The 15,643-nt window shown below is 47.2% G+C and overlaps 1 protein-coding gene across 1 annotated transcript; it reads right to left on the bottom strand.

The window, feature by feature from the left end:
* Positions 1 to 1,464: 1,464 nt before the first annotated feature.
* Positions 1,465 to 13,904, bottom strand: Lep (leptin). Its single transcript, XM_004642767.2, has 3 exons — positions 13,898 to 13,904; positions 5,667 to 5,838; positions 1,465 to 4,351 (listed from the first exon to the last, which is right to left on the bottom strand). Exons 2-3 carry the CDS (start codon positions 5,808 to 5,810, stop codon positions 3,995 to 3,997), a joined length of 501 nt encoding a protein of 166 aa, XP_004642824.1. The 5' UTR covers positions 5,811 to 5,838; positions 13,898 to 13,904; the 3' UTR covers positions 1,465 to 3,994.
* Between the last annotated feature and the right edge of the window lie 1,739 nt (positions 13,905 to 15,643).

The following is a 15,643-nucleotide window of genomic DNA, read 5'->3' as shown; positions in this document are numbered from 1 at the left end:
GCTGCAAGCCAGGTTCATCTTTTCTACTCTGTGCACCAGGCTAGCTCTGTTTATTGGGCCACTTGTTTTTTTTGTTTTTTTGTTTTTTGTTTTGTGTGTGTGTGTGTGTGTGTGTGTGTGTTTGTGTGTGTGTGCATTTTTTCTTTTTTAAAGAGAATAAAAAATAATTACAAAAACATTAGAAATGATATAGAATTTTACTAAACAAACTAATAGAAATTCAACAGTGTTGTTATACTGCATATTATTGTCTTCAAATTAGTTTTTCAGACTACCAGATATAAGCATGTAAAATTTGTCAAAAATGTTATAAAAAATTAAAAAGGAGAGAGAAAATTTAAGCATTAACTGCCCCTTTCAGTAGAGCAGCAGAAATAAACAGTGCAATTATCTAAGCTATTCTCTGTATATACATGTAAGTTTCTTTTCTCCTTCCTTCTTGTTTTCTTTCCTCCTTTCCCTCATCCCAGTTATTCCTTCCCTTTGAGCAGTTTATTTCCCTTTCACAGTATCTATTGTACCTTTCAGATTTCATTTACTCTTTTAGGTTCTTAGGCTTAGGGAGACAATATGATGTTTACACATGAAGGTCTAATTTATTTCACTTACGGATATGGTCTCTAGTTGCATCCATTTACCTATAAAAGCCTCAAGTTTATCTTTTTTATAACTGAGTAATGCTCCATTGTATAGAAATACTACATCTTTTTTGTTCATTCCTCAGTTGACGGGCATTTGGATTGTTCCCAATATTTAGCTAGGACAAATTGTGCTGCTGTAAACATGGATGCACATATATTACTGTGGTGCGATATTTTCAGTTCTTCTGGAAAAATACCCAAGAGGGGAATAGCTGGGTTGAACCTCCAATCCTAGTTCTTTGAGGACTCTCCACACTGATTTCCACAGTGGTTGTACCAGCTCCCATTCCCGCCAACCATGGAGAAGTGTTCCTTTTTCCCTCCAGCACCTCCAGCTTTTGTTACAGGTGGACTTTTCATGATAGCCGTTCTTTCTTGTGTGAGATGGAATCTCAGTGTTGTAATTTGCATCTCTTGAATGACCACTAACGTTGAACATTTTTTCATATATTTGTTTGCCATTTATGTTTCTTCATTTGAGAAGTATGTATTCATCTCAGATTTTGGTGTTTTAAATAATGTGCTTATTGAATCTGGTTTGCAGAAACACGCTGCCTTTGGGTCAGGAGGTGCTCCTTTGCCAGCTCTGAGCTTTGGGGTAATCTTTTTGCCTGAATGCCTGGAGGCTGGCTGAGGCCAAGCCCCGGTGGCACTGACCCCAGTGATGCCTGGCCGCTACAGGCCTTGCCCTGTCACCCACAAACAGCTTCCCCAAACCTCTCCACAATAAGTAGAAGGAAACAAAGATCAGGGACAAAGTAGATTTATTTGAAATTTTCATTTAAACAAACATTAAAAAAAAGAAGACAAGCATTTGCATTCGTGAAGTGCCACTCTGAGAGTGATCCATCATGCTACACCTTCCAGAGCAGGTCTGACCATGGCCTTTTCTCCAGGACTTGGGGTGTGGGACCCTAATATCCCCCTTTGCACCTCAAGATCTCTTCGACATGTCTCTTTACCGCCATCTCTTCTTCCTCTCCCTTTTTCTGTAGCTTGCTGCTCACACTTTCCCGTCTGTCTCTTCCACACACCAAGCATCCAGCAAAGCCAGCCTCTTCCCTGTGGGCAGTTCACCCCTCTCACCATCTGTGAGTTTCACCTCCAAACTCCTCATGGCCTCACCTGCTCCACTCCCTATCCAGAGAGCATTCTCTTGCTCAGGGACATTCTGAGGATCGGAGGCCTGAGCCTGGTCCTTCTACCTGTTGGCTGTTAGGGTCTCAGGTATAAGCTAAGCATTCCCTTTTAGAAAGTCTGAACTCTAAAATGCTCCTAAATCTGAAACTTTAGAGAAATAACATGATACCATTAGTGGAGAAGTCCACGCTATGAAACAACCTTTCGTGCACAAAATTATTAAAATAGTATATAGAATCACCTTTGGGCTGTGCATAAGGTATCTATGAAATATAGAGTTTCATGTTCATACTTTGCTACATCACCAAAACACTTCATTATGCGTGCATAAGTATTCCAAAATCTGAGGGAAAAAAAATCCAAAATAAAAAAACACTTTGAGTTTCCAAGCACATAAGAGGCATTCAACCTATATTTCCTTACTTTTTAGGATTTAGTTATCCCACGCCAACAGGGTGTGCCCTGAAAAGTATAAAAATATTATGGAGTGCAAGAAGGGTCACCCATGGAACTCTGGGCACCACCACTCCCAGCTCATGCCATTTTTCACCTACTGGAGATAGCATTGTGCTATTAGCTGTTTGCCACCACAATGGTGAGGTGTCCACCATGGCACACTGCTGAGTGGGGCTTTACTGTGGGCACGCACGTCCCTGCTTCTCATGTTTATTTGGTGAGCTTCTCTAGCCCACAGCACCAGTCAGGGCTGAGCACGAAGCAAGAGCTCAGTCTTAAAGTGTATGATTGCATTGATTCAAGTTTCTTTGGACAGATCTACTACCAGTGTGATGGGGACATTGCAGAAGGAGGATGGTGGAAAAACCCAACCCAAGCCTCCTGAAATGACCTCTAGCCAGAAGAGGAAATTGGCAGCGTGGTCCAGGGTCCTGAAGCTCACCCAGCAGTCCCAGGGTGCAGGACCATCTGTTAAAGAATTTTGCTTTTCCACTGGAATAAAACTTGCCATAGAATGGGTAGGAAATATGGCCTTTCTTAGATGATTCAGTCAGATGGGGAAAATAATTTGCATGCAAATCCAAAATAGGGACACTGCTGTGTTATAAGCCCAAACGTGGGATCAACTCTGAGCCATTTGCCGAGCCATAGACTAAGGACCCCTGTCCTGGGAAGCACTATCTCTAGTGTGGGACCCTCACTCCCTGAGCTCAGCACTACACCGGCAAAGGACCTTCAGCTTCAGTGCCTTCCCTCTGTGGTAATCATGCAAACCTCACAACACTCTGAGAGAGACATCTCCATTCTCCTAATGGAAATCACCCTAGTGTTGTAGAAGGTGAGATATGACTTTCCTCTTTCCAAAAAGCCTACCACACAAATGTTTTTCAGAAAATATATTCTAGATCCTTTGCTTTCCCACCAACATACCCTCCAACACCTGTGCACACAGGAACATATTACCCTTGATGAAATTCAGCTTCCTTTTAAAATAACCTAGCCCTTGGGGATTCACTCAGAGTAATACTATTGTGAAAACTGTATTGTAAAGTTAGTCACAGTAAAACAAAACCAGTCACTAGAGAAATAATTTAAGAGTTACCCCTATTGGTTCTTGCTCAGAAAATATCAATCCTCTAGTCACTCAAAGTGGGGGGGCCTTAGCCAGGCCCATCAATGGGATTAAAACCAATATCCCAGGGGCATCCCCAGTCCTGATCAATCCCAAAGCCTGGAAAAGCTGGTACAATACTTTGTTTCAAACCAATCTAGGATAAGATGCATAATATATGAACAAGTGCTGCCAATTTGTGTTGCTTGGGAGTTTCCAGCTGAATGTGAATGCAGCTTTCATGGTGCTCCCCAGAATTTTTAGGTGGAACCTTAACAAGAACAAAGGCTCTATCTGCCCAGTCCCTGAAATCATGCCTGGTTACACTGAAGGATACACAGAAAAAAGATGGAACTGAAAGGGGACAGGTGACTTCCACTGATAGCTAAAGAATTTGGTGTGAATCACCAGTACAATACACGGTATACTGGATGGGCCCCCTTCATGATGAGCATGGAATCATGTATATATTTTTGGTATCAAGCAAATGATGGCCTTATGCCTTAGAAATGGTGTCTTAGAAGACAGAAATGGACAAGATTCTGAATAAGGGGTGTCCACCCAAGGATCTCTTCTCCCAGAGACACCTGGAAGCCAAGATTTCTTCCTTCAACATGGTCCTTGGGGAAAGAGCAGACTCAAGGACTCAACACATAAGGGAAACATCCAGCTGCAACAGCATTTCCTTCAGAAATCTCTGCAGCCTACTCAGGGCCACCACCTCTGTGGAGAAGACCGAGTCTCTGAGGGGACCTCTCAGGTTCTGGAGGGTCGCTGAACTCCTGTTATACGGCAGAGGACAGCCCTTAGAGGAGGCTATCATGCGGATAAGATCCCGGAGATTATCCAGGTCATTAGATATTTGCATCTTATTTTGAGAAGACAGGTTGATGATGATCTGCTGATAGACTGCTAATGTCTCTTCTATCTTGGACAAACTCAGGTCCGTGTGAAGAGGAATGAAGTCGAAACCGCTGACCTTGTGTTTCAAGGGCACTGGCTGCTGCACAGAGGAAGACAAAAAGCAGATGCTCAGCAGGTGGGGACAGAAAGCCACCAAAATCCTCCACCACCCTATGAATGTGGAAGAGAGCCTTCTTCCTCTTTCCTTCTCATTTGCTTGTGTCCAAGTGACTGCTGAGTTTCTAAGTGGGACTTCTAGATTCCTGCTTACCCCAAACCATTCTACCTTCCACCCTGGGTAAGCTTGTGGGGACATTCCTTTCTTCTAATCACCTCTGTAAAGAAACAGCCATGGCTTCCTACTTAGCCTAATCTCTTCCCAGGCATCTTAGTTTCTCCCTCTGCCCACCACTCTCATTCCTTTCCACCCTCCGCAAATTCCTCCCTCCCAGTCAAATTCCCATGCAGTTCCCTCCTTAGTGGTCAGGGTCACACTGCACTGAGTGCTGCAGAACAACCTGGTGGGGACTGCGTGATGTTCCCAGCATTCCATTGCTCCCTGGGAGAGGTCAAGGCTTAAAGACACTAACAAACTTGCTTAAGATCTCACAGATGGAGAGCAGACATGGAAAGATTCACACTCAGTGTTCCTACTTCCAAATACAGACCCATCTGGGAAATAGCTAAAAGTCTAGCCTATTAGACCCCAGAGAAAACACCAGGGTGGGGGTGGAAGCTACCCATGTGACCATGTTGCAAATGTGTGTAGGGAAGTTCACTTTCTATGTGGCCTGAAAGCAGGGATAGAAGTCTTGGGAGGAAGCTGCAGTGACAGCTCTAGAAACCATAGTGACACACACATCTAGAGATGGGCCAGGCCCAGTGGAAATTTGACTGGGGTTCTGGTCACCTGCTAATGGGTCAAGGACCCTCATGGCTCTTTTTGGTTCTGAGCACCAGAGTATGAAGTCAGAGAGAAAAGAGAGGGAGGGAGGCAGAGGCAGGGAAAAAGGAAGAGAAGAGGCAGTGGTCTGTGTGAGACAGAGGAATCAGTGTTACCACAGCCCTTCTGCGTCACTGCACATGCCTTAGCCAACTTCTGAGTTCAGGGATTCCCTATGGAAGCTTTGTGATATCAGAGAATCCTATGATTTTTTAATGGAGCATATTTCCAAGTTAAATGCTCTTAAAGTGGTTAAGAATTAGAATCTCTCATGCCTGAATCCCAGCAGGCAGAGGGGCCAAAAGAAACAACTGGAAAGAATGGAAGTCCTGTGCTTTCGATCCTTCTCAGTAATCAGTAGGTGCCCAGCACTCAGAGGGTGTCAGAAGTGTTTCTTGGACTACCCGGCTGCGGCCCACAGCCAGCACAGGGCTAGCTGTAGTTCTACTGTCTCACCCCAGGCCCTTCTTACCATGTGTGAAATGATATTGATCCTGGAGATAATGGTCATGATGAGGATCTCGGCATCACCCTGGAGTTTTTGTATGGGCACAGCCTGAATGTAGGACAGATACAGCCAAAGCCACAGGAACTGGCACAGTGGTCCGCAGCGCATTTTCCTTCCTAGGATGAGCTTGCTGGGCCTGAAACCAGAAGAAATCACCCATTGGAAGAGGGTACACCCACCTGCCCCGCTACACACTGCATTGTCAGATGTGCTTGAAAGTGAGATTTGCTTTCTGCCCTGGCTGCTACTTCCTTAAAGTCAAAGACCATTCATTACCTAGACCTATATAAATGAAATGCATCTCCTTGGGTAGAGAACTATTGCTTAGTCAATAAAACCACAATGATCTGTCCAGTAGACCACAGAGCAATGAGCCCTGGCACAATGAAATGGATGTTCTGCTGACAATGGAGCTTCATTGTGTGCTTCGAGGGAAAGAGGACAGACTATTATGGTCTGAATCCAGTCATTTACTCACTGTGTATCATATAACTGTTCAAAACTCTGCTTCCATCCCTACAATATATCTATCTCCAGGCTTTTATGAAGATCAAATTAGATAACATAGGTGAAACTGCTGAAAAGAGTTGTAAAATACGCTCTTTCACTCCCCTATTATTGGAGATGATGTTGCTCCCTTGGCTTCCCCGTTACTCTCACAGCAGCCTGCAGCTACATCGAGGGTGGCCTTTCTCAAGGCTTCATTATTTCCTTCCTCTCCAACAGGAGGCCTGAATCCAACCAGCACTTCTCCGCCATGTAAAAACAAACCAGGCACAGTGCTAGGCACTGAGAATGCAAGTGTGAATCGCCAAGATCTCTTATCCTGTGGCATCCACAGCTTAATGGAGGAGAAACAAGTGGGCCCTCAGAAGGCAGTAAGACAGCTCTCTGCATAGAGAGCAAGTACAGGATGTCACAGGAGCCCGAAGTGTCTCCCTGGAAGAAGCATCACATTCAGCTGGGTACTGAAGCCTGAAAAGTGGTAAGATAGAAAGCAGTCATGACTCATGGCCAAGAGATCAGTGGTGTGGAGACTTTGAGGCAGGAGGAAGTGGAACATGTTCACCCAGGATGCTTGAAGCCAACAGGATTGTGGAACTATGAATTCTAAAATTAATAATATGCAGGTCCTTGATTAAGCAGCAAAATTTTAATGTGATACATGAGGCAAAAGGTAATTAAGTTAAATATATGCAAGTCTGTAGCCAGTGATCCATGCTAAGTGTGTGTATGAGTCTGAAATAACAATAAAGTAGAAGTAAATATTAAGATGAAGATTCTAGGAGGGCAGAAAAGTTAATCCCTGCTTTTTGTGCTCTTCCTGTTCTGGCTTTTGAAGTGAACAGGTAATGCATTTTCTTTCCAGAGGTGGCAATATTCATATAATTCATTTTTGGGGGCAATAACATGAAAATGAGTAGTCTGTTATATATTATTTATAATGGCTGATCGATGGTTTCTTTTTTAAAATCTGCTTTACATCGGTGAAAAAAATGAGGCTCAGGAAGATGAGCTAACTTGCCCAAAGTCAGACTGGTATGTGGCAGAGCTAAAATGTTTATGGTGATACAGAATTAAGGTTTAGTTACAGTCAGCCATAGTCCAAAAATATAAAATGAGAAAAATCTAGAAGTGAATAATTCCTAAGCTTTAATTGTACTAGTCTGAGTAGCACGCTGAAGTCATGCCCCATCTCACTCCATCCCACCCGGGATGTGAATCAGGCCTTCGTCCAGCGTATCTGTACTGCATACACTACCCACCCACTCATCACATAATCCTTGTCTTGGTTGTCAGATCAACTGCCGTGAATCATCGTGGCTGTGTTCAGGTTGCCCTTATTTAATTTAATAATGCCTCTAGTACAAAAGTAGTGACACAAAGGAGGATCAACATGGAAGGGCAGATGAATTCTGGCACTATGCAGCGATGCCACAGGGCATATAAAAGAAGACCTACTAGATACAGGGGTTGGTGTTGTCTGCAGTTTCAGGTGTATCCCCTCAGAGAAGTGCTACCGCCGTGCTCCTCCCCTGTACAATTCCCTGAGGCTCTAGCGAAGGTAGGAGGCACAGCGTCTAGGCCCTGAAGTTGCGGCAAGGCAGCAGGACCTGCCCTTATTAGCTCCGTGCCTCTGGGTGAGCCGCACAATTCCCAAAGCTTCTGTTCCTATCGGTAAAACGCAGCTAATTCCACCACCTGGCCCAAAGTGTCAGTGAGATGAACCTGTGGAGTCCCTGCCCACGGCGTCATGTGTCTGGCTCCAGGTAGGGGTAATACATGTCAGCTGCTTAAAAATTATGCTAATACAGGGCATGGCTTGCAGCGCTGGGCCAACACCACCTGTAGCCAACTCTGAATCAAGCGTTTGGCATGCTGCCTCCCACAGGCCGTCCCTACAGGGCACCTGGTGTTTCTGGGTTTCAGAAACCCAGCACAAGATTAAGTTGCATTCTTTCCTAAGATTCATGTGTTGAATACACTCTCCTTCCCGAAAAAATTTATTGCCAGATTAACTCTGGTTGTATTATAGCCATTTTCGCGTAAGGGCCACCCTCTAACTCCTGAATGGAAAGCGGGTTTACAAGCCCCTCTATCACTACTGATCATATGCTTCAGCGGATGCTGAAAATAAATTACAGTTCCTTGAAAGCGTGGAATTGAAAAGCAGTCACTGACTAACTCAGCTAGCAGGAGAGGCCAGGCTCACCCACTGGGGCTGCAGAGAGAAATGGCAACAGGTCCACCTGATGTCAAAGCAAGGGCAACACAGCACATCACATGCACACACACGCATATACACATATGCACGCACACACATTAGTACATATCAGCCTTGCAGTGGAGGCTGCTGATTGTCCCCAGGGTCTGATGTTTCCTTCTTACCCCTTGTGGAAACTCAGTTGTGTGTGGCTGTCCAGAACAAATCTGATACACCCCAGCTTCTCCCAGTAGGTGTGGCCATACAACCAAATCCTAGGCAATTAAATAAAAGCTGAAGCACTGTGAGACAGCTCTCAGGTCCTCAGTATGCATCTCTGTCCCTCGCTTCTTCATCCTTCCCTCCATTCTAGTGCCTGCAGCACAGAGGTGCCAGCTAGCATTCTAGCGCCATCTTGACCCTGAGGACAAAGGCCTCCCTTGTGAATGGCAGATAGGATGTGGCAGGCATCTTAGCGCCTGCGGCCTCTGTGGAGCTGAGGTGCCATCTTTGCTTTGACAGCCTGGCTCTGGCTTTGTGCTTTCTGTATGTGAGAGCTGTAAGCTCTGCCTTGTTTAAGACACCATTCTGCTGGGTCCCAGCTGCATGCAGCCAAAGTTAATGCTGACTGACTAAGCACCCCAACGTGGGCATCATCAGAAAAGAATGGGCAAGTCCCCTACGTCTCAGTACCCGTGTCGGGCCTGGCCATGGCCCGAGGAGGAGGAGAGAGTGGCTGGGAGGTGCAGGGACAAGGGAGAGGACGGATGTTTCAAGACAGCAAATACAGCTTCACTCGTCACAGTGCCTGGCCAGCAGTAGCTGCTCAAGATGAATGTGATGGTTGGCAGCTCACATCTATGGAAAGCCCACTATGGGCCAGGCACAGAGATGAAAACACTGACCTCACGAGAGTGGGGAGAGAGCTGCGGTGGGGAGGGATGAGCCACAGGCTGAAGGCCTCCCCGGAAGCGTAGGTAGTGTATTACACTAATTTTGCTAACTACTTACATATATTATTTATTAAAAATTAAAGAACAAAACAGTGTTCTTCTGGCTTAAGAATTTGCATAATTAATTTCAGCACAAGATGAATACGTAAATAGATGAGAGGCTTTGGGTAATTCAGGAAAGGAAGTTATTATTCTACAATTTATGAAGCCTGGAGTCCAGCAGAACACTGTTTGACTTCAAAACCTGGGAAGAGTATAATCTTAAGTGAAATAAATCAGTTACACACAAGCTTAAATATCATATGATTTCTCTTATATGATAAATCCAAATGATGAATAAAAAGCAAAATAAAAGATAATAGGAAATGGGGAGAGAGGTGTTTCTCAAAGGGGAAGGGGATCAAGAGATGGAGGGAAGGGGAAGAAGGAGGGGAAGGGAGTAGGGGAAGGATATACAATGGAATTAAGACGTGTTAGGTATATATGCTATCTCCATGCAAGCCATGTAAACATTACATACAGCAAACATATACTAAAAAAGACCTGTACTAAAGAAGTTTGTGTACTTCTGAGACTCAGTTTCCTTAGCTATACAACAGGGTAATACGGATCATAATTCCCACTGTTGCTGTCATATGACTGAACTGAGCTGGTGCTTGTCCAGTGCCAGTTCTGCCTGGCATGTAGCCTGGCATGTCAAGTGCCACCTCTAGCCCAATATATGTTAGCTGCCATTACCATGGGTTCTAGAAGAAACTGGATGGAGAAGATGAGATTTGGTAAGGTACCGAGGATGCACTGTGAAGGGAGAAGAGAGGAGCAGCCCTAGCAGAGGCCCAAGGACTCAGGTGGGTTTAGAAAACAGTGGCTTCTGGCTGCCTGGAGAGTGACAAGGGCGAGGGGTGGCTTGGGATGGCGAGGCTCTGAGAGCAAGGCAGGGGGTGGTATGCCCAGCTACAGAACTGAGACACCCAGGTTTTTCCCCTGGTGGCCAGAATGTAGACAGACATGGAGAGAAGCACATGGAGAGGTCTGGGAAAGAGGGCCTTGGAGCATGGAGGAGCTGTAAGAGCCAAGATGAAGGACTGAAATGTTGATGCAGCACCGCTGTCCCTTTCCCATCCTCTAGGGACTATTGAAGCAAGGAGCGGAGAAGAGAGAGGCCATGCCCAGGGGGGCAGAGGACCAGGGGGTTGCTGCCAGGGTGGGCTGAGCTCGCTACTGCCCGGATGCAGTTCCACTCCGCATCTCCTTCATATCTTTCCTGTCTCTCGTATCCAGCTATCTTCCTCGCTAGCTTTTCTGTAGACTACCTATATCATGGAATATTGTTTACTCATAAAAGAATGAAATGCTGTTATTTTCAATAACATGGATGGAACTGGAGGACTTTAGATTAAGTTGGCCTCAAAGAAGCAGAGACCTCTTTTCTTTAAAAAGTTATATAGCCTTAGGAACTTTGTTATAGCAATGAAAACAAACTAATAGACTTGAGACATTTCCATCTTTTTGAATATTTTTCACTGAAATTCACCCTTACTACTCATGATACATTTAAGAGTTTCTGTTCATTTTTCAAATGTTGGTCACAATATATAATTAGACTCACTGAGTTGGCAGAAACAATTTACTTTCCTTTGCAACCAAAAGCCCTATTTGACAAATCATGTTAACATGCCTAACTGATAGACAGAGTGTGGAAGTAGGGATTCTATTCTTCCTGTTCATCCCAAACTACCTTGAGATCTGATTCCAGCAGGGGTAGCAAATAGGTTTCAACTCTTGTGTCAACTCTGATCAATTTTTAATGGCTCCCTGGAGCGCCACAGGAGGTGAACCTGGAGCTCTGGCCAGACTCAGAGGGAGAGGGTGCCAGGCTCAATTAGTGACTCTGCACTTGTTCTAGCATCTACCAAGGGCCTGGCATGGAGCAGGTGTTTGCTAAATATTTGTTGAATGAATAGGTGAAACGTTTCCTATCCCTGATCTTCATTACTAACCAAGTTAACCTGCCTTTATAGCACCTCACCTGCTCCCATCTGAAAGTTGAATTTTAAATTCAATTTTGCCTGGCAGAAATGCCAGGAAGCTGGCTCAGTGAAGAGACAGACACCTCTTTGGGGTCCAGGTCTCCTTTATGTTGGTCTTTGGTCTGTCTGTCTGTCTGTCTGTCTGTCTGTCTGTCTGTCTGTCTGTCTCTCTTTTGAAATGGTCTCACTCTGTAGTCCAGGCTATCCTTGAACTCACTATGTAGCCCAGGCTAGTTTCATATTTGTGGCAATCCTCCCACCTCAGCCTCCTCAGTGATGGGATTCCCGGTGTGTGCACCACACCCAGCCTTGTTCAGTTTTCTGCACCACCTACATGTCCTCCAGCATCTATGTGGGCTCAAATTACTTTCAGTCTCCAGAGTTCTACTCTACCTGGATTGCTGCCCCTGGTGTTCCTACCCTGGACCCATTCACGAGCCTGGCACCTGATCCTGCCCTCTGGGCCTGGCCCCTGTCCTTGCCAGAGACTTGTGCTCTGCCCCCTTCTTCTCTGATGTGTCCCCGACAGCCCAGAGCAGAACACAGCATACATATAGATGGGGACTAAATCCACAGCTTGGCTGAAATGTAAGCGTGGACCCTGGTTACAGATTCAGTTCCAGAGAGCAAGCAAAATGAGCAGGCATGGCGATGGCATGCAGTTTCAAGGCTCAACACACATCTGCTATGTGGGCAAGGATGTCTGTGGGCCTGGGCACCAGCTGTGCAGTTTTAAAGCAAAACCAACCTGTCTGTGTCTCAGAGACAGCAATGTAAACAGAGAAGAACTTCTTCAAGGCTCTTTGCCAAGGAGCCAGAATGAAGTTGAAGCTGCTGGAATCTCCCCCAACTTCTGCCTTGTGAGACTGGGCTCTACTGATTGATGCAATGCCAGATGATTTGGCTTGATTTGCCCTTCAGTCCCACAGCTGCTCAGGGATGCGTGTGGCAGGAGGACGCTCCAATTCACTGGAGCCTCCTTTCTCCCCACAGCTCCTACGCTCCTCAAGGGGCATTGGCGGGGGAGGGGAGAGCATTGTGAGACAATGCCCCAGGCTCTGGAAGGAGAGCTCTCCCACTTGGGGGGGGGGGGGCTGGCACCCTGCACAGGCCACTCAGACATGTGAGGCATCTGCCTGGGCCAACGGGCAGGAATTCATTGCAACTTCCTTGGCTCTGTCCTTGGCACTTGGAGCAATTTCCTGGAATAGAGGGGGAGGGATATATTTTCCCCAGATACCAAGAAGAGTTATTTTGAGTATAAGATACATAAAATATGAGAAAGATACTCTGGCCAACATGGAAATGTTCCTCTCAGCTCACTGTCCTCAGTTACTTGAGAAAGGAAAGAACAAAAGAGCATCCATTTTTTCCTCTTAGCTTTTATCTCTCTGCCTAAATGAGATGAACAATTAGTATGGTCTTACTGTTCCTAAGGGCATCAGATAGGAGCTACCAAGTTACTAGAAACTTCTTTCCTTTGGAGTTTGGTTCCACAGACCATTCTGATAGGAGATGCTGGGAACCCTCTCCCAGTCCCAGCTTGCAACAGACACAGAATAGACACAGTTGGAGCCACCAGGGGCAAGTCCTACCCTGCCAAGGGCGCTCACAGACCTTGTGCTTCCAGGACAGTAGCAAGTCCTAGTTTCTGACCACCTCCCCCAGAGACCATCTTTCCAATGAACCATCTGCCCCCCTCCAGAGCAGCTCACTATATTAAAGGAGTCACTCTGCCAAAGTGCCACCATCTCCTAAGCCATAGAAACAGTGGTGTAAAGGCATCCACACCTACAACGAAGGCTACACCCAGCCCCAAAAGAAGAAAGGCTGGGTGGTTTCCCCCACAGCTACTTGCCAGCAGTGTGGATTTGGCTAGAAATTGCATGAGTGAAAACTTGCAGGCTGTGGGCCTTTCTTACAGCCTATTCTTCTAGTCCCCAGACACCTAGTTGTGTCTAATGTGAAGAAGGCAACCTGCATGGCTTTGAGGCCAGATGTGGAGACCTGGCCCAGAGGGTCTGGGGGATTTGGGATCTTCCTGCCTGCCCCCATGCCACAGACCCAGTCCTAGGCCTGCACCTCCTGCAGCCCCTTTTATGAGGAGGCCAGGACCCTCACAGCAAAAGGAGGCCTGGAGCCCTTCCCTGCAGCACAAGGCTGTCTAGCCTCAGAAACCGAACACTGTCCAGCTGTGTCCTGGACACTCTCAACTTTGTTCCCTTAAAGCATTTCAGCACTGCAAACGATTCTTCTGGGGCCCTGGTTGGCTCTGGAAGGACAAACTCCTGCCCTGCACACCCCACCTCAAATCCACCTGCCAAGTTCTCAACCAACTTCCACCTGCCTTCTCTCTGGCTAAAACTCTGTAAAGCTGCATAGTCCAGAAACAAGTCATTCGCCCTGCTTCCCACCTGCCTCAGTTTCCCAGGGGTACAGAATTGGGGTGGGATGCTATGACCTGCCGGCAAAAACCAGTAAAGGCAATAGAGGTGCACCCGGCCTTACCTCACAGTTGCTGGTACCGGGATCCCTCCGGAGCTCCATGCCGGCCAGCCCCTCTTATAGCTCCGCAGCACAACTTGCGCAACTGCGGGGCAGGTCCCGGCGCAGCACCCGAGGCTGGGCAGGCTGCTGCGGATGAGGGACCCGGTGCCTAGTGCGGCTCCGTGCCAGGAGTCACGCGCGCTCTCGGGTGTGTCCCAAACGTTTGGGGGCAATTGGCAAGAATGAGAAATCCTCGAGGTCCCGCCGGACCATCAGTCTCTGGGGACCGTGCACTTCAGGGCAGAGTGGCCCTGCCAGGGCTGGATGGCTCTGCGGAGCAATCTGGGGGCCAAGACAGTGTCCCTGTTGGTCTCCGCGGAGGAGCAGCCAAGGCGGCCGGTGCTACGAGGCGGAGGCGTGAGCTGGGGCTGAGGGCTGCTGTTCCCCGGCTCACCCCTGAGGTCCTGCGGCCAGGGACGACTGGATCAGAGGGACTGGCCATTGTGAGCCCACCACCCCCACCTGCCATCAGTGGAGAGAGTGCTGATCTCACCCCATTCCTGCTCTAGAAATAGGTTCAGGGCGGGAGGTCACCTCTTGGCAACCTGGAGATAAGCGTCTCTGTAGGTGTCAGGTGTCTGGCTCCAAGGGCCATGGTCCTTGGGCACCCTGATGTGCTGCTACCTGGCTTCATCCTCGGCCTGGGATTTCCTTTGTACAGAGGAGGATGTCTGCACGTGGTGATGTTTTCTTCACCTTAATCTGTGAGTGGAGTGGCTGTCTCCTTGGGTTTCCATTGCGAGGAGACAGCTGCAGGGAGTGTAAGTGATGTCCCATACAAAGCCCTGCCTGCTGGTAGAAGAGATGGGCCAGCATCATGGGTACCAACAACTGTGTCAGTCCCACTCTGGTCCCGGCTGAGAGAAGTTATACATGCAAGCCAGTGATCATGCTAGGTGGGAGGCTGCAGAGAGCACCAAGTGAAGTCATGGGCTGGAAGTGGGCTTTACACACTTAAATGATTTGGCTGGAGGCAGGGACCAAAGAGAGAATAACAATCCAGACTTGTGAAAATTACAGGAAATTTACATTTCAGTGTCTACAAACAAAGCTTTGAATTTTGTCCAAAACTTGGACAAAAAGTTTTGTGTATAAGCCCTCACAAAATATTCCTGGTTGTGCCTTTTGGCCTGCAAAACCTCAAATATTTGCCATCTGGCCCCTTAGAGATGAAGTTTGCCAACACCTGATGGGGGGCACACATGCCCGTTTGCAGAGGCTCCTCCGGCCTTTGGTCCTGGCTGTCTCTCAGCAGGGGTGCGTATGGCGCCTCCATCCCACCCCCAGGCTGAGTTCCCCATTTCTCCCCATTTCTCTCCATCATCATGGATGCCTGTCCTGGTTACTTTTTCGGCAGAGCCCCCGGCCCCTGGCTGGGTCAGGGTCCTACTCCATCCCCTGGTTGTATGTGGAGAATAGGAGTCAGGCCATCACTTTTGATGCCCTCTTACCACCACTGGGCCAAACACATGCAGATATGCTAGGGATAGTTTGCTGCTACTGCACGCCACAGAGCTCATTTTAGACATGTGTTAGATCATGCACCAGGCTACAGTGAAGAGAGAGCCGGAGAACTTGGGAAAACACATGCGCAGTGATGACAATGTGAAAGGTTGCAGAAAAGGAGACTCATGGGTCTGCAGGCAGCTATCATTGCCACTGAGACTTCCTAATGGAGACCTGCTCCCCAAGGAGCCAGGGGGTCTG

This window comes from Octodon degus, unplaced genomic scaffold (genome assembly GCF_000260255.1).
Source record: "Octodon degus isolate 3935 unplaced genomic scaffold, OctDeg1.0 scaffold00160, whole genome shotgun sequence".
Taxonomy (NCBI): domain Eukaryota; kingdom Metazoa; phylum Chordata; class Mammalia; order Rodentia; family Octodontidae; genus Octodon; species Octodon degus.
The sequence above is the reverse complement of the archived record's forward strand: the minus strand, read 5'-3'. Positions and strand labels throughout refer to the sequence as shown.